The sequence below is a fragment of the Physeter macrocephalus genome, chromosome 9, assembly GCF_002837175.3.
Source record: "Physeter macrocephalus isolate SW-GA chromosome 9, ASM283717v5, whole genome shotgun sequence".
Taxonomy (NCBI): domain Eukaryota; kingdom Metazoa; phylum Chordata; class Mammalia; order Artiodactyla; family Physeteridae; genus Physeter; species Physeter macrocephalus.
This window is the reverse complement of record NC_041222.1, coordinates 81,495,927-81,515,318: the sequence shown is the minus strand read 5'-3', so window position 1 is coordinate 81,515,318 and position 19,392 is coordinate 81,495,927. Positions and strand designations below refer to the sequence as shown.

The following is a 19,392-nucleotide window of genomic DNA, read 5'->3' as shown; positions in this document are numbered from 1 at the left end:
AAAGGAACGAAATTGGGTCATTTGTAGGGATGTGGATGGATCTAGAGACTCTCATACAGAGTGAAGTAATTCAGAAAGAGAAAAACAAATATCGTATATTAATGCATATATGTGGAACCTAGAAAAATGGTACAGATGAACCGGTTTGCAGCGTAGAAATTGAGACACATGTAGAGAACAAATGTATGGACACCAATAGGGGAAAGCAGTGGGGGGCGGTGGTTGTGGTGTGATGAATTGGGCGATTGGGATTAACATGTATACACTGATGTGTATAAAATTGATGTCTAATAAGGAACTGCTGTATAAAAAAATAAAATTCAAAAATTGAAAAAAAACGTGAAGCGTAATAAGTAAGGTATGCCTGTATTATGATATTTTGTTTTAATGAGTGGAGTCCAAGAAATTATATTAATGTTTATGCACAATTGTTAACAGGATGGAATCCGACGTGGTAGACCCAGAGCAGATACTGTACGGGATTTAATAAATGAAGGAGAGCATTCGTCCAGCAGAATACGTTGTAACATCTGTAATAGGGTGTTTCCACGGGAGAAATCGCTCCAGGCTCACAAAAGGACTCATACAGGTAAGTTGAGCAAATTTTAGAGAATGCCAAAAGTGATACTTAACTGAAGGCTGATTTGATGTTTGGGCCTATAAATTAATTTTTAGTTACCTTACATTTCCTTATTGTAAAGTTTTAAAAACAGGCAGTGTGTAGTCAGCTTCTCTTTTGGTGTGGAGGGATAGTTTTCTGAACATTGATACCATGTGATTTCTAAAGTTATCATGGTAATTAATGTAGTTGTCACAGGAATGTTATTACTAAATTTGGTTCTATCCTATGTACCCGAATTTTACTTGATATGCCCTTAAGTTGTCTGTATAATTGTTAAAACTGATTTGTAGGCCAAATCCTAAATCAGTTATAGTCAAGTTTTTAATAGAATTTCTAGAGTCCTCAGTGTATTTGACCTAACTATTAAATCTAAGGTGAAGTATAATTTTTCAGAATTAAGTGTATTGTAGGTAGCTATCCCAAGACTATCATATATCTTTATTTGTGTAGAGAAGTTATACTTGCATTTAAAATACCATAAAAATACCATATAGAGAGCAAAAAGATAATATAAAGAGGGCCTTGTTCTTTCCATAGAGAAAGTTGGTCCCACCCAGAAGGAGCCATATGGTTCTAATAATGATATCAAATAATTTACTTATGAGGAAACTGAGGCATGAAAACACCCAATTACCACTGACTTACAACTTCTCATACCCTTAAGTCTAGAACTACACTGGCTAGTATAGTAGCACATGTGGCTCTTGAGCACTTGAAATGTGGCTAGTCTAAATTGAGATGAGCAGAATGTTTAAAATACACTTAGTATGAAAAAAAGAGAGTAAATGATATCTTTAATAATTTTTGATAATGATTACAAATTGAAATGATAGAATTTTAGATATATTGGGTTAAATAAAGTATATTATCAATTAATTTCACCTGTTTCTTTTTACTTTGTTAATGTGGCTACCCCAAGTGGTTCTCATTCTATTTCTGTTGGTCAGTATGGGTCTAGAACTTGGGCTTTTAACCCTTAGTCCCCTGTTTGTTCCACTATGTTTATGGTCATCTCCTGTTTGTTTTTTCTTTCTGTTTTTGAAAAGATATATTTTAATGGTATACTAGAATACAGTTTTCTTAGCTACATCCCTGAAAAAGGGTAAAATTTTAATTTTGAATTATTATAAACTAAGGTGGCCAAGATGTTTTGACTTTAGGTATCATTCAGTAAAACTATTATTGAATGAATATCTGATTTTGAGAATTTTTGTATTTTTTCAATCTACTTAGTCTGAAATAACCCCAAATAACTGGTACAGAGCTGTAGAGTACATGTTGCCAGTGTGAAGTCAGTTGCCAAGATTCAAGACCATGTGGCATAATAAAAAGGTGCCTGAGTCCCAGTCCCTATCTACCACTAACCCATTGTGTGTCACCCAATACTTCCAGGCTTACTACACTGTATGCCGGGGAACTGAGCCGAAGATCTCCATGCTATAGTTAAGCTCTAATAGTATATGCTTTGTAAAAAGCTTTTGTTTACTTTATCCTATGTTTATTAACTTGTGTCCAACTGTCACATTCATTTAGTAATTTCTAAATAATGAGAAATGTAGGGAAGATTCATTACTGTTCTTTGAGTCATATGGGAAGAACCAGTATATAATTGTTGACCAAAGAATGTTTATTCAATAAATAATAAGTTTAATTATGATTGAAAAACAACCTTTTTGAGTACTTTCTTTAGCCTAGCACTGTGTTGTATATAGGAATTGAAATGGAGTACAAGGTGTTATGCATCTTTGTATAAGGAGAGTACCATGATACATAAACAACATAGGACACTAAGTTAGTGAAGGGATATGTAGCTTAATATTTGGAGGTGGGGGTTGAAGGGTAGGGAGGAGTTTTACTGAGACTACAGGATTGGGAAGATTTGAATGGGCAGAAATGATAGGGATTTCAAGGAGTAGAAGATGGGGAACTGCCTCATGGCTGGAATGAATCTCCAAGAGGGAAGTAAAGATAAACCCTGCTCCCTAACCTAGTAGCTATAGTGCAGGTATTAGAGGACCATTTAAAAGTCAGCAGATAATTTTCAATTGTTCAAGGAGTATAGTAGGGTTTGGGGTAATTTTAGAGGGTAGTTGCATGGCAGCTATTCTGGAAGTGCTGTGCAGGTCAGAGACTAGAGGCCTGCCATGGTTCATTCTAGGTGGGAGGGGCTACCAGTCTGACGAGGGGAGGTGGCAGTGGGAAGGCAGGAGTGGCAGACATGTTAAAGAATCAGCAAGAGCTAGCGATTTGGATTGTGGGGCGAAAATATGGAATAAGTTGAAGATGATAACTTTAAGGATTTGAACCTGGGTACCTAAAAGCTCAACGCCTAAAGAAAATATTGTGCTTCCAAGTGGATAGATGCTTCATATCATCGAAGTGTGCCCTTAGCACTTCCACTTGCAGCTCTGCAGAGGCTGTGACATGTTTTATTGTTGTTTGCAGTCATAACTTATATAAAGGTTGATTCTCTCTCCCTGCCCTTTCCCCTTCTCACCTTATTGTCTCAGAAATAATATATAACATCTGTCTGCTTAGGTGAGAGACCCTATCTGTGTGACTATCCAGACTGTGGAAAAGCCTTTGTTCAAAGTGGACAGCTCAAAACCCATCAGCGTCTTCACACCGGAGAAAAACCTTTTGTTTGTTCAGAAAATGGTATGGTGTTAGGAGTTAAGTTTATGGAATAGCTAGTTGGGAGTTAAAATATCTTTTGCTTGAATTTTTGGGAAGCGAGATTTTTGATAAAGATTTAATCAAACCTCATAAGTTTTCTTCCTTGTTAATTGTGATCCATGCTCGATTTCCAGGAAATGACTGATTTTTAAATAAAGTATTCCTTTTAAGTGAAAATCTTAAAGGGCAATTAAAAATGCTATATCCAGTCGTATGCTGTAGAAAAATCTATACAAGTAAATACAGCCTTTAGAGTAGGCTTTTACTTTGGTTTTAAACTTTTTAACTGGTAAACTGAAAGAAGCACATTACGGTCGAAATTTTCAGTTCAGGGGGAGTGGGGGTGGGGTGGATTTTACCAGCTCAACACTGCTACTGTTGGTAATTTCATAGTTTCTTAAGCTGTTTTTCTTATGTACATTTTACACAGTTATATTTGAAATTCAGTACAGTTTTGTTCTGTTGCTCCATGGTTTTCTTTTTTCTTTTTATTTTTAATAGATCTTTATTGGAGTATAATTGCTTCACAATACTGTGTTAGTTTCTGTTGTACACCAAAGTGAATCAGCCATATGTAAACATGGCCCCATATCCCCTCCCTCTTGAGCCTCCTTCCCACCCTCCCTATCCCACCCTTTAGGTCATCGCAAAGCACTGAGCTGATCTCCCTGTGCTGTGCTGCTGCTTCCCACTAGCTAACTATTTTACATTCGGTAGTGTACATATGTCGATGCTACTCTCACTTCGTCCCAGTTTTCCCCTCCCATCCCGTGTCCTCAAGTCCATTCTCTTGTCTACATCTTTATTCCTGCCCTGCAACTAGGTTCATCAGTACCATTTTTTTTTTTAGATTCCATATATATGCATTAGCATATGAACAATGATTGCCTCAATGTTCGTTATTAAATAATTTGTTTTTAAAATTTGCTTGTTACCAACAAACATGAGGGGCATGTTTTCCTACTTAAACTTTTGTTTACCTTTTGGGATGTTTTTTTATGATAGAGTCCAAGATGAAATTCCTGGGTCAGAGATTTTGAACATTTTTATGACTTGTGCTAATAAATCACTTTCCAGTGGGGTTGAATGCATTTACACTGCGATGACCAAGGTGAAAGAACCGTCTTCACATTCCTCTCAGTGGCATTGATAATATCAGCTTAGGGTTATTTTTTTTTCTCCTCAAGTTATAGAATGATAAATTTCATCATCTTAATTTACTTTTCTCGGATACCAGTGAAACTGAACATTTTCCATGTCTGCTGGATGTCCAGATTCTGATAACTGTTTCCTTCTGTGTTTTGAAGGCTGCCTAAGCAGATTCACCCATGCAAACCGCCATTGTCCGAAGCACCCTTATGCCAGGCTGAAGCGAGAGGAGCCCACAGATGCTCTCAGTAAGCCCCAGGCCGTGGACAACCAGGCTGCCGCCGAGTGGTTGGCAAAGTAAGGCTCTCTCTGGAGTCTACTGCAGAACACTGCCCAGTGTGTGGGTTGAAGTTGGGGACTTTGACATTTCTTTCAGTTTAAATAAGTTGCTTTTCTACACATTTTATAAAATAACTTGAAATGGCACTTTGTTTCCTGAAACCACAGAATTGTTAGAAGTTTTATTTGGATCTGTGTGAAAGAAAACTACTATATGATATTAATTAGTCTGAGTGCTCAGACCACAATTTATTTTAAAAGCAATAGTGTACCCCATTTGAAAAGAATTTTTTATGTATTGTATTTCATTTGTCATTAATGCAGTCCCTCTTCATTTTCTTTATACTGGATTTAGCTACGTGTTGATTATTAGAGGGATAGAGACTAGATGTTATTCTAAAGTAAAATTCCAAAAAGCACCCAGTTTAATTTTTTTTAATGGCAACAAGGGGACCAGTATAAAAACATTTCTCTAAGGATATTTTGATTTAAGGAGTCATCTATCACATACACACCAGCAGCAGCTGACTGTGCCACTCCCTAGCTTCACTGGCTTCCTCTGTACTGAGGATAAAGTCTAGAATCCCTAATTGTGTTGCTGTGGCTCTGCCTCCCTCTTAGCAACACAGCTGTCTCCAGCCACCCGGGCTCCTTGTCTCTCAACAGCACTATAGCTGTTGTTTCCAGGCCTTTGTGCTCACTTCCCTCTTCATTTAGCCACTCTGCTCATTCTTCATTTCTTACTCAAGTTAAATATCACTTCAGGAAGTTCTTCCTTAACCTGCCCGCTAACCCCCCAAACAAACAAGGTTAAATCCACTTAATAGATGCTTTTATAACACATTGTATTTTCCCTCTCAAAACCTCCTTCACACATTTACTTGTTCAGTGGCTATCTTCCCTGCTGGATCGTAAGCTCCACAAGGGCAGGGAATATGTTTGTCCCGAGTACTGCATCACTTCCTTCCTCTCTCTTCCTCCTGCCTGGTCCCCACTGCCCCATTATATCTAATTTTGCCCAAGCCAGAAACTTGTTAGTCATCCTTGTGTTTATCTTCTTTTTCTCCCATCTACTCAGTGACCAACCTATGGATTCTACTTCCTTAACAATTATCAGATTCAGCCACTTCAGTCTTCTCAATCCATTCTCCATGCTGCTGCCAGAGGAGTCTTTCTAAAATGCTAATATGATGCTCAATATTAAGTCTAAGCCCTTTATTATAGCATTCAAAGCCGTTCATTACCCAGTCCTTGCTGACCTTGCTAAGGTATTTTGCTATTTTGCTATTTTCCTATTTTAGTTGTCCTTCAAGTCATACTGAATTGTTTGCATTTCTCTTTTTATACTTCTGAGTATTTCCAAAACTTTTCTAGTTTGAGTAGCCTGGATTTCCTGAAATCTGGTAATTGTATTATTTTTTTGTATGTAATTTTAAAAACAGCTTTATTGAGGTATAATTGGCACACAATAAATTGTACATATTTAAAGTGTATAATCTGATGCATTCTGACATATGTAGACACCTGTGAAACCATCACCAAAATCAAGATAGTGAACTTACCCATCACTTTCACAGGCTTCCTCGTGTCTCTTTGTAATCCATTGTCCCTGCATCTCCCTGCCCTCCTCCACCCCAAAGGACACTGACTGATCTGCTTTCTGTCACTATAGTTAGTTCACATTTTCTAGAGTTTTATACAAATGGAGTCATATAGTATGTACTTGTTCGTCTGGCTTCTTTCAGTCAGCATAATTATTTTGAGAGTCATCATGTTGTTGAGTGTATCATTTCATTCCTTTTTATTGCTGTGCAGTAATCTGTTATATGGATGGATGCACCTCCACTTATTTATTAATTCTCCTCTTGATGGACCTTTATGTTGTTTTTGGCTATTACAAATAAAGCTGCTATGAACATGAATATACAAGTCTTTGAATGGACATTTTTGTAGGTAATGGTACTGTCATTTAAATATGCCTTTCTTTGGTTATCAAAAGAGGTGGAACATTTGCATTTTCTCTTGTGAATTATCAGTTGGCTACGTAATAGAAAATGATGGTGCTCTTAAATTCTTGAATAAGCTGTATGTGTTACATATTAATCCATTTGTCCTATTTTGTGGGTTTAAACTTTCTCATAGTTAACTCTGTCAGAAGCCATCATCCCTCTGTGGATAGAATAAATGGGTTTCTAATGATTATTCTACTGTTTCTATATTTTATTCTAGTCCATTTCACATATGATCTTTAAGGCAGCTATAGTTTAATGATAAAAACACGTGACTAGAGAGTTGAGTATAAGACCCAGAACTGCCACTTGATTTTGTTATTCTGAGCAAGTCCTTCAACTTCTTGAACTTGAATTTTTTCCCCTGTTATGGAAAAACATGTATGTGAAATCACTTTATAACTTTATAAACTGAAACACAAAATAATACTGTAGTGAAGACCCCCCTTTTTTTTTCTTTAAAGAAAAGTGAACATTTGAGAATGTTTATATATACTGTGTAAGTAATACGGATGCATTTCATATAGGTACTGGGAAACACGAGAGCAGCGTACTCCCACCTTGAAAGGAAAGCTGGTTCAGAAGGCAGATCAGGAGCAGCAGGACCCTCTGGAGTACCTTCAGTCTGACGAGGAGGACGATGAGAAGAGCGGTGCCCAGCGGCGTCTGCAGGAGCAGCGGGAGCGCCTGCACGGAGCCCTCGCTCTCATCGAGCTCGCAAACTTGACGGGAGCGCCGCTCCGCCAGTAGCCAGAACACTGACTCTTTCCACTGTACAAAAGTACTGCCCAGCGTACTTAAAAAGTAGATCCTTGGGCATAAGCTAAGCACCTTATTTGCTTATCATAGGCTGCTATTCTGTAGAAATTTATGAAGAATGTCATTGCCCCAGAATATGGGGTGAGAGAGAATTGCACTTTTTTTATATGGTAATGGATTTGTTGTAAAGTTTAAAATATTTTGTAAATATGGGACTTCTAGTACAGGGTAGAAAACTACATATTGTGGGAAGCTAGATTTTGCAAGTTTAATGCATTCATTGGAAGCAGTTCTCACAGGAAGCACTTTCTGAATAAGACACTTGTATGAAAAAAAAAAAAAAGAATGGTACATGTAGCCAAAGAAGGTTTAAATAGATTATTTATAAGATCATTTTTAACAATGTATATTAGTATGTTTAACAATACTGTAAACACTGAAACAAGCAAGAAAGTATAAGATGTGTGTAAGATATATATTTTTAAATTGCAAAATAGTGTGCCTAATAAGACTAGAGAAATGGAAAACTGACTATTTCGGAAGACTTTCTAACTTACCGACTTTGGAAGAAAATAGGTATTTGAAGATCTTGGTAAGATGAACAGTAGTTCAGAATTTAAAAAATTGGAGTAAAATCAGTCTTATTCTATCTTTCTGAGGCTTTACAACTCACTGTGATATTTAGGTTTGAAAGCACTTGTCACCCTTAGCTTGTTAACTTGGGAACTTTTGCACATTTCATGTTTCTCATTTGCTGAAATTGAATGATTAATCTTGCAAAGTCTAGGTAACTTGGTAATTGGTATTTTAAAAAAATATTATGGGCCCTGTAATGAGATTTGGCAGTTGGAGTTTTTTAATAAAAGGGACATCTACAGGGTTGTTTTGTAGTGAACTGTTTTAGATCCTTTGTTAGCAAACACTAAATTTAAATGTACTGCTTGTTTAGAATTATTAGCAAATGGAAGCCTCCTATTTATATTTTCAGTGCATAAAGCCACCTTCTTGCTTTACTTCAGAATAACATGCCAAGCTATTTTGTGTTCACTAAATTTAGCTATCAGTTAAACACTGCAGAAAATATTAGCGACTCAAATAAGTAGGCTTCTGGAATAGTTTTAACTGCAAGTGTGTTAACTTGTGTGGTGGTTTTAAATCATTTTTTCCAAAATAAATGAAGTTTTTAAACACCACTTTATGTACTGAAGCATGAATAGAAAAATCAAGAGCTGAGTAGTTCACCTCCTTTATGTAGGCATAAGCCTCCATCATTTTAACTTGTTTTAAGCAGAAACTAAATAACATCATAGCATGGTAATTTCATAGACTGCTTAATTGGAGTAAACCAGAATAAGAGGGAAACATGGGCTCTTCAGCGCCTTTTGTTTCTTTTTTGTATTGAAGTAGTAGCCTACATATGTAGTTTAAACATTATCTAAAATGTAGGCTTCTTTATCTCAAAATCCCAATGTGTTGCAGTACACAGATAGTTTAAAATATGTAGCCATGGGGAAGGGGAGGTATGTAAATGTCTTGAAATGGAGCAAAAGTATGAAAGATGATAGTAACAAATAATGTGTATGATGAGGACATACTTTAAAAATGTAATTCCTCTGTACAGTAAATTACAAATCTTGAGGGATTGTGTTTTTTTTGTAATAAGAGAATTTATATTTGTAATGGTTTAAGAATTTTGTTTGTAATCTGGTATATAGAATTTTAACTTGGAGCACTTATGAGCAAGTAAGAGAGACTATAGTATCTGAATTTTCTTGGTTTAGGTTTCAACATTTTTCTCTAGAATTTTTCCTCTCAAATATGACTTAAATGAATTATAAAAAGTATCATCAGTCTTGGGAAATTTAAAATTTAAAATTTGATGAACTTACCTAAAGAAGGAAGTGCAGTAAGAATTTAAAAAGTACAAATACTTGCCAGTTCACAGATAATAAAATTTAAGGCCTTCAAAAGTAAGAGTTTTTGTTTGTTTATCCTGTCAGCTTTTGCCAACTATAATAGTTATATTCACAAACTTTTTATTTGTATAATTGGAAGTTTTAAGAAATTATTACAACTATTTACTATAGAAATATTTAAAATGTTCTTTTTTTGATATAAGCTGTATACTTGGACAAAATACATTGGCATCTAAAATTTGAGGTGTGTTAACACTGCTTTTTGTTTTAAAAATGTGGTTTACATTCAGGTTTTTGAAGTGTTTTATGCTTCATATGGCTAAGTTGTAGTTTGGCAGAGTTAACAGCATAAGAATAAACATGCTGTAATTTTAAAATATGCTTTGAATAAAAACTTATTTTAATTTACAGTTTAAAGTACATGTTCATTCTTAAACCCTTTATAATTTGTTTTTCTTTTAAAAAATATAATAGCCATAATATAAAAATCTAAAGATGGAAAGAAATGTCACCTATAGCCATACATTCTCCCATCATTATTATTTTGGTGTATTTTATATTTCGTTCCAGTCTCATTCCAGGCATCATTTTAGCATAGTTGGAACCATCATGTGAATTCCTTTTTCTTACTTTAAAATTATGGCCTTTTAGAATATAGATATTCATTTAACTTCCTCATCTGTTTCATTATTACAGTGTTAAAAATACAGGTGTAAGAAAGTATTAAACTATTGCCAGCTCTATCCCAGGCTTTATGTTAGGGTAATCAGCAACTGGGATTTCATTTCACTTGTATCCAGTATGTGTTGAATCTGGGGTCAAACCCATAGAATCCACTCAGGGCCTGATTACTTTTCTGAGTCAAGCAAATTTAATTTTTTTATTAGTTATTTTTGGTAGATCTTTAGTTGTTTACTTGCAATGGCAAGGTTCGGCCTGTCCAGGCTTTGTGCAAAAGAATTTCACAAGCAACTCTTTAGTGTGAGTTGTGGTTTAAACAAAGTAAGGATGAGATTTTGACAGTGACTTAAGTTCCTAGAAGTATGTATATAGAAGCAAATTAAATACAAATATGATTAAGGCTGTCTTTAAAAGTGACTTTAAAATAGTCTTAGACTTCCCTGGTGGTCCAGTGGTTAAGACTCCGAGCTTCCAATGCAGGGGGCTCTGGTTGATCCCTGGTCTGGGAGCTAAGATCCTGCATGCTGTGCAGCATGTTGGGGGGTGGGGTGGGGTGCGGGGGGAAGCAGGACTGTTTGGCAGCCAAAACTTATTTGGAGACTGACTGGAAACATAGTTGATCTTTTTGAGGAAATTAACCAAAATGACTTCCAAGTTCAGGTTTTTGGGTTCAACTTGAATATGAATTTATTTTCTATTTTAAACAGTCTTATGTGTGTTTGTTCCTTTCCTGTTTTGGGTAATGTAGGCTCTCCCTTTCTGGCTCTTTTAGTGCTAGTTATTTGTCAGAAGTTCTGCTTTAGTTCTTATCAGTGCTGAAAATGTTTTTGGTTGTTCAGTGACTCCAATAGAAAACCATTGCATGGCATCGATATAGTTAGGCTCAAATATCTATTTAACTTGAAATCTTTAGCTTTCCTAAAAAGTTGAAATTTCAGATATTTAAAATTAATTATTTAGAATGAAAATATGGGACATTTAATTGAAAAAATGCTAGAGCAGGTAGACTCTGGTCAGAGTAGGCAGTTCTGGGAGGCCCTCCTTCAGTTAACATGACTTCAGTTAACATGAACAACAACCTGATGTTTAGATGCACCCATGTAGAAAAGAAATGGGTAGGGGGAGAACCTGCCTTAAAGCACGCAGAGGCAAGAAAAGCCTGGAGACTTTGCACCCATTATACCCCTAGCCATTCCACTCCTAGGTATTTCCCGAAGATAAATGAAAATATACGTTCACACAAAAAACTTGTACACGAATGTTCATGGAAGCATTTTTTTGGTAATAGCCCTAAACTGGAAACAACCAAACATGCCCACCACCTACCTAGTGAATGGATAAACAAATTGTGGTACTACTCAACAATGAAAAGACTCGAACATGGGTGAGTCACAAAAATAATAAAAGCAAAAAGAGCCTTGAAAGAGTACATGCTCATTTATATGAATTTTCTGAAAAGGCAAATCTAACCAAGGTAATAGAAGTCAGAATGAAATGGGGGGGTCGACCAGTGGGACACAAAGGGCACTTATTGGGGTGATGGAAATGTTCTATGTTTTGACTTGGGTGGTTACATGGGTGTATGCATTTGTCAAAACATGGACTGTGGACTCGTAAAATCTGCATTTCATTGTATGTAAATTGTCAGTTAAAAATACTGGAAAAAAAGCAAAACAAACCCTAAGTCTTAACGTTTCTCACCAAGGCAACAGTTTGGAGGAAGGTAGGGTTTTTAAACTCTCCCAAACCCGTCTCTGTTCTCCTTTTAGACACAGAGAGTGGTGCTTTTGAGGACGAACTGCAGCCGAACCCGCTCCTCCCGCGCCGGCAGCGTGGGGCGCCCGGCAGGGCTCTCGGGCTTGCAGGGTTCCCGCCGTGGCCCTTCCTGTTTCAGCCGCGCCCTCTCCCGTGCCGGCCGGGGGCGGGGACGGAACTGGGGCACCGCGGGCCGGAGTGCGGCCGAGACTGGCAGCCGCGGGACATGACGGCAGGCCGCCAGGCCGAGGGCGCGGGTACGGACCACCCCTCCGCGCGGCTGCCCTCCCGGGTGGCCAAGCTACTGTCGGCACTCTTCTACGGGACCTGCTCCTTCCTCCTTGTGCTGGTTAACAAGGCGCTGCTGACCACCTACCGGTGAGGCGGGCGCCAGAGGTCCGGGCGGGGTCCGCGGGGGCCCCCGGCTGCTCCGCGGCGACCTGCCCCGGGACCTTCCCGTTCCGGCGCCGCGCTGTCCGGCGGGAGCTGCCCCGACCCCCGAAGTCCCCGGGTGGGGGAGAGCGGCGGGGCTGCCCCTATCCTCGGTGCACCAACGGGCGGGCGGGAACAGCGAGCGGGGAGCCTCACTGCTGACTCCCGTGCCATTGTGGGCGGCTGTGTGCTCGGCACATGGACCACGTTTTCACAGGGTCGGGACCTTCGGAGTGTTCTGAAAACCAAACCACAACCTAGCAAAGTCATTCTACTCTCAGTGAGTGCGGGCACACCTACAAGCTGTGCTTGTAGAGCTACCTCCCAGTGCTTTCACCAGTATCGGTGAGCTGGAACAAGTGATCTGAATGTGTTCGTCAAATGTGACTGTTCTTTATACAAATCAAGATGTTCAACCATCAGAAAAGTCCTGAGTGGATAAGTTTATTCGCATTGTTTGATCATTCATTCTCAGATTATCAGCATGTTCATGGAAAAATGGGGAAAACAATTAAAAATTCATATTCTATACTTTTTTGGATGAATGTGCAGTAAACCAGCAAATTTGTAGTTCCTTGAATCTATTTGTAAAGACTAGAAAATCCTGTTTAATTCTGCTTTCGTTGTATTGGCCTTGAAAGAGCTGTGAATTTAGACCCAGCTCCACCATTTAATAGCTGTGCCTCTTGGGCCAGCCTCAGAGTCGGCAGTTTTTTCAGATGCAAAAGCTGGATAATTACAACTCTGTGAATTACCTCCCAGATCTCTGTGTGAGCTGTCAGAAGTGAGGGCTCCTTGTAAACTATACTGTGCTGCAAGAATGTAAAATCAGAATTTTATAAAGAGCCCAAAGAGACCTTAGAGTATCTTCAGCCCAAAGAGACCGTCAGAGTATCTTCTTTTTATTTTATACTTGCAAAAGCTGAGACCTACATGAGCTTGGCTGGTTCCACCTCTAACAGATATTTACTAAGCCCCTGCTATGTGCCAAGCCCATCACTGGCACCTGGGAAGCAGCTCTGAAAAACACAAAGCTCCTGCTGTGGAGATTCCATATCAGCGGTAGAGACAGAAAATAAACAGGTGGGCTCCTGAATAAGCAAGGTGATTTCAGGTATGCTATGAGAGCGCCTGGGGTGGAATGGTTGGGGCTAGAGCATTACACACAGAAGAAAATGTGTTGAAGTGGGCATGAGCTTCGCCTGCTGGAGGAAGAGAGTGTCATTCTGGCTAGAATGAGCAAGTGGGAGAAGGTAGGAAAGACAACGTGGAGGTAGGCAGGGAAGGCAGAATCAGTTCCTTCCTTCATTCAATAATATTCACTAAGCCCCTGTTACATGCCAGGCACTGTTCTAGGCATTTGCGATACAGAAGTGAACAAAGCAGATCAAAATTCCATATGTCGTGGAGCATCCATCCATATTCCTGGAGCATACCCGGAGCCTTCTAGTGGATCAGTAAATAAACTGGTAGAATTTATATTAAGTCAGATGCAGCTGTGTGGTCAGGAAAAAAGGAGAGGAAAGGGAGTTAGGGACTGTGGGCACGGGGAAGAGTTTTCAGTCTCAGTGTGATCAGTGAAGCCTCATTAAGGAGGTGACAGTTGAGCCAAGGCATGAGTAAGGTGAGGGAGATGGGGGAAGAACATTCCAGCATGGAAGAGTAAGGAGTTTAGGTGGGAATGGTATAGATAGGGTCCCAGGGTAATGGATTTCTAGATTGTGTAGGGCCTTTGTGGCCACTGCGGAAGCTCTGAGGGAGCTTCTGGAAGGTGTCAAGCAAAGGAGTAACATGATCTAACTCCCTCTAGCTGCTGTGTTGAGAGCAGATATTGGGGGGCCCGGGTGGAGATAGAGAGACCATGATAAATAGTTTTCATTTTAGTCTAAATGCACTTGGAAGTCCCTTGGAAGGTTTTAGCATGGGTAGTGACATGGCATCATTTGTATGATTAACAAGATTTATTTGGCTCTTGGGTGGGTGAAAAACTGATGGTATTGGAGCCAGGAATCGATTGTAATATTCTAGATAATTTTAAGTGGTGGCTTGGACTGGGGTGGAGGGTAGCAGTGGATATGGAGGGAAGGGATGGATTTGGGATATTTTCTGGTGCTCCTAGGGCTATTGATATTCTTTACAAGGTCTATTAGTGTGTTGCAGCATGCTTGCTGGTGTCCATGGGGAACAGAAACCCTCTCTCAAAGAAATTAGAATGAATAGATACATAAACATGGATCATTTAGTATACAATGCAAGCAAATGAAAGAAAAAGAAAACTTAAACACCTACCGTAAAAAACAAGAGAATGCTATTAATAGGCTTTTGGGGAGTGTTGACAGTTATGTCAGTTGAAGTTTGAAGATAAGTCTCTACTTTCTGCTCTTGACTAAGTAGTGTGCTCACTGACCACGGCAGTCAGTGCCTCCAAAAACATGTGTCTTCTTATTGGAAGCAGGACCAATAAACACTGGTTAAGTGCTTGGAAGATGAAGGATAGTGTCCAACCAGAAAGAATTTATATGAGACATCTCATGCTCTAGCCTTTTCATCTTTAAAAATTTGAGTTCCATGATTGAAGGAGGAGACTGAGTTTTTGTCTCAGCAAGGCAAAGCCCCTTATAACCTCATAAGCAAATATTTCACATTTCCGTAATGTAATATACAGTTGGCGAGCCCTGTTGGAAAAACACTGTTTATTCTCTCATCTCAAAATACTTTAGGAGCACGTTTTTGAGGGGAAGAGGGTTGGGGTGATTTGGTTATAACAATAAACCATAGAAATCTGATCCAAACATTAGCTGTTTGAGGACAGAATGTTGTGTTGTAGGATAGAAGGAAGGACCTTTCTGCAGTCACCTAATTTGCAGGATTACGGGAATGTAGCTCAGGGGATGTTTTTTTCTCTTCCAGTTTGAGTAGATTGTGTCTGGTTGGGGTACAAGACTGATGGGTGGTCTTAGTTATTTGTTAGTTTTAGGTCGTTGAGATGCTAAATTTACCTGGTTGGACAGAGAGAGCCTTTGAAGGACTTGGACTGTCAGATCCTGTTGGGGTGAGAGGGAGAAGCACGAATCTGTGGCCACTTGGTGACACTAGTGGTTCTTCGGAATCACATTCATGAGGGTTGTGCAGGCAGTCTGGAGTTGTTTTTTTTTATTGCTATTTTAATACTATTCTCTATGACATGCAAAGATTTACTAATGATGCTTAATAAAAAATATAAACTTAGTTGTATTCAGTTCAACAAGTATATGCTCCATATTTGATGTGTGTCTACTACTCGAAGGCTTTAGGATCATTTAACACAGTGGTTTCCAAACTTGCTTGGTAATGTGAATCACTTGGAGAGGTTATTTTTTTTTATTTTTATTTTTTTCCCGGTACGCGGGCCTCTCACTGTTGTGGTCTCTCCTGTTGTGGAGCACAGGCTACGCGGCCATGGCTCACGGGCCCTGCCGCTCCGCGGCATGTGGGATCTTCCCTGACTGGGGCACGAACCTGTGTCCCCTGCATCGGCAGGCGGACTTTCAACCCCTGCGCCACCAGGGAAGCCCCAAGAGATTTTTTTTGTTTGTTTTTATTTTAAAGCTATTGAATCCGAGTCTCCAGTGTTGGGTGCTGGAAGTCTATATTAAAGAACAAAAACAACTCCTAATTTTTTCTTACTCTGATGAAAACCGGCTCTCTCCCGAAGATGCTGTTCCATTTGGTCCCTGGAAAGGAGCTGGATCCTGGTCACACCCCAGGTGTGGCCAGGAGGTGGGATTGAGTCCTCGTAGCTTCCCACTGCCCCTGCTCTGTGGAGAGTCCAGACTCAGCACTCGCTTTCTGTCCTCTCTGTAATGGCTCCTGAGCTTCTGTGGCTCATTTAGTGGAGTCCTGGTATTCCTCTCCACCCAGACTCACATAAGCCTTCAGGGCTTTGGGATACACACGCTGAACCATCACAGCCCGCCTTGTCCCACATCCCGTGGTCACTCCTAGGGCCGTGTGCTCAGTGTGACCCTGCCAGCCACTCCAGTCCCTGTGCAGGATGTCCAAGCTCTGCGCTGCAACCCAGCTCATTTCTGCCACATCGCCCTTCAGGCATCCGTTCCCTCCTGGTCCAGCAGGAGGGCCCCTGCGCTGGAAGCCACGAGACTCCTTTCCAGCTCCCGCCTTGGCTGGTACTTGTCCTGCACAGCCTACCTTCTGCATCCTTCCTTCAGCATTGAGCAGCTTTGACTGTCCTGGGAGAAAAAAACACTTCCGGGCTGGCTGGGTTGACGTTGAATTGATCACAAGCCTCTACCGGCTCTAGTACCACCTGCTAGTTTCTTCTGGGGGATTGCTTTCCTTGTCACAGAAATGACTCCTTCCCACTTTCTCTTTTACCCTGAAACCTCCCACACCCCCATCCTCCACTGTCCTCTGATACTTCATTGAGGAAGTTGAAACCGTCAGATGATGTCCCCTTTCTGCTATGATGGAGGGAGCATCTTGTTCCTGTGGAAGGTCCAGCTGCCCACTTCTGGATGTCCCCTTCTCCCGGCTCCTTTCATTATCCTCCTCTATTCTGCGTCAGCAACCTCTCTCTACCGGCTTAAAACATGTTTAGGTTTCTCAAGCAAAATTAACCCTCCCTTGATCCACATGGGTGCTCATTTCTCTGTTCCTTTCAGAGTCAGACTCTTCAAAGAGTTGTGCACACATACTGTCTTTACTTCCTTGCATTCACTCCTAAAATAATTCAGTTAAAATTGGGAGTTATTTAAATACAGAAATGTACAAAGAAGACTAATAATATCGCATATTCCCAGTACCTAGAATCAATATTTTGAAATATTTTTTGAAGAAAAGTCATTCTGTGTGATCATTATAAAGAATTCAAACAAAAGAAAAATATTAGGGTAAAATTTTAAAAATTACTATAATTGACATTAGGCAATCACTTCAGACATCTTTTTAGATAGATGGATGGATTGGAGAAAGGTTCATAGACTGAATTACTTTTTATATAAAGTATATATTATAGATTCTACTTATTTACTCATTTCTTTATAAATTGTTTTCTTTAATCCAAAAAGGAGTGGGAAATGGCGGGGGGGGGGGGGCTTTCATTTAATTATTTAATTTTTTGAGGATCACCGAAGTCCCTCCACCACTTTTTTTTTTTTTTTTTTGTGGTACGCGGGCCTCTCACTGTTGTGGCCTCTCCCACTGCAGCGCACAGGCCCCGGACGCGCAGGCTCAGCGGCCATGGCTCACGGGCCCAGCCGCTCCGCGGCATGTGGGATCTTCCCGGACCGGGGCACGAACCCGCGTCCCCTGCATCGGCAGGCGGACTCTCAACCACTGCGCCACCAGGGAAGCCCCTCCACCACTTTTTATTATGAAAAGTTTCAAGCACACAGAAAAGTGGAAAGCAAAGTACAATGAACACCCATACACATACCACTGAGGTTCAGTAATTAACATTTTGCTATATTTGCATTTTACCCTGAACCATTGAATATAAGCTGCATACATCATGACACTACACTCAGATATTTCAACATGCATCTCCTGAAATATGGATATTCTCCTACATAGTATCATTTTTGTTCTTAACAAATTTAACAGTAATTTCCTAAAATAATCTAATACCAAATCTATAATCATTCCAATTATCCCCAAGATGTTTTTATGGTTGTTTTAAACATTTGAATCAAGATCCAAGCAAAATTCATGCAATGCATACAGTTATGTCTTTTTAGTTTATTTAAATCTAGAAAAGTCCTCGGTTCTGCCTCTTTCCCCTGATACTGAATTTGAAAAGCCTGGGCCAGGTGTGTTGTAAAGTGTCCCATATTATGGGTTGTCTGATTTATTTTTTGAAGTCTCACTTAACTTACTCTCTGTTTTTTTAACTGAAAGTTAGATCTAAAGGCTTGATTACATTCAGATTAAACATTTTTTGGCAAGACCACTTTATAGCTGACCCTGTAAACTTCATCTTGCATCATATGAGGGATTGTGCTACCATTAGTCATGCTGGCTGTGTCTGAAGGCTTACTTAAGGTGAGGACTGCAAGTTGCATGTACGTATGAAATGTAGTTTAACTGAATTGACTGGAGAAAAGAGAAATTAGAGTTCAACAAAAAGAATTGTTGACTTTCAAATATGTATTTTTTCCATTTCTGATGGTATATATGGCTTCTCTTCTATGAATGATAACATTTGCATACTTCTTCCCATCTTTCCTCCCCTCCATGTCTTCTTTTACAGTGTAGCATCCTGTTGTGTAATTATAATCCCACAGTTGTTTGAATCTGTTCTATATTAAATGGATACAGTAGTCAGCACCCTTTTATCACAGTGTCTCCATTCGAGAGTTCATTATTTTGATCTGACTCCTAATTGGTTGATTCTGTTGTATGGTAGTATTTTTATGGAGAGTTCATGGCTGCTGTATTAATCATGTTGAATAGTCTTAACAGCTTTTTCTGCAACAAGTGTGCTTTTAGATCTGGAGAGTTTACTTATTCTCCCCATGTCAAGGAAACAAATTTGCCTTTTATCTTTTAATCATTTTCTCTCTTTATTGAGAGAACAGCACAGCAATTAGCCCTCTCTGGTGGTATCTATCTTCTATATCTGTTTATGTTTGAGAGTTTGTCTTTTCCCTGCTCATTCACTGTGATTACCTCATCTTGGTAATTCAGTTTAAAGCAGTGGCCATTTAGTTCTGTGTTGTTTGTAAATGGTTCATGTGGCAGTTATTTTTTTTTCTTTTACATCTTTACTGGAGTATAATTGCTTTACAATGTTATGTTAGTTTCTGCTGCATAAAAAAGTGAATCAGCTATATGTATACATATATCCCCATATCCCCTCCCTCTTGCGTCTCCCTCCCACGCTCCCTATCCCACCCATCTAGGTGGGCACAAAGCACTGAGCTGATCTTGCTGTGCTATGCGGCTGCTTCCCACTAGCTATCTATTTTACATTTCGTAGTGTATATATGTCCATGCCACTCTCTCAGTTCGTCCTAGCTTAACCTTCTCCCTCCCCGTGTCCTCAAGTACATTCTCTACATCTGTGTCTTTATTCCTGTCCTACCCCTAGGTGCTTCAGAACCTTTTTTTTTTTTTT

At 39.6% G+C, this 19,392-nt stretch overlaps 2 protein-coding genes across 3 annotated transcripts in view; both read left to right on the top strand.

Moving 5' to 3' along the window:
• The window catches only part of ZNF367 (zinc finger protein 367), a 26,873-nt gene extending 17,055 nt beyond the window's left edge, over positions 1-9,818 (top strand). The window contains exons 2-5 of the mRNA XM_007122561.4: positions 439-589; positions 3,161-3,280; positions 4,606-4,744; positions 7,263-9,818. Coding sequence (XP_007122623.1) covers positions 439-589; positions 3,161-3,280; positions 4,606-4,744; positions 7,263-7,485 — 633 coding nt within the window. The 3' untranslated portion in view covers positions 7,486-9,818. The remainder of the gene's footprint in view (positions 1-438; positions 590-3,160; positions 3,281-4,605; positions 4,745-7,262) is intronic.
• A 2,232-nt stretch (positions 9,819-12,050) lies between these two features.
• Positions 12,051-19,392, top strand: part of SLC35D2 (solute carrier family 35 member D2) — a 53,769-nt gene continuing 46,427 nt past the window's right edge. The window contains exon 1 of one of the 2 annotated variants that reach the window (XM_024132931.1): positions 12,051-12,224. In XM_024132931.1, the coding sequence (XP_023988699.1) occupies positions 12,073-12,224 (152 nt within the window). In that variant the 5' untranslated portion in view covers positions 12,051-12,072. The remainder of the gene's footprint in view (positions 12,225-19,392) is intronic. The other variant, XM_024132930.2, reaches the window with a different exon arrangement.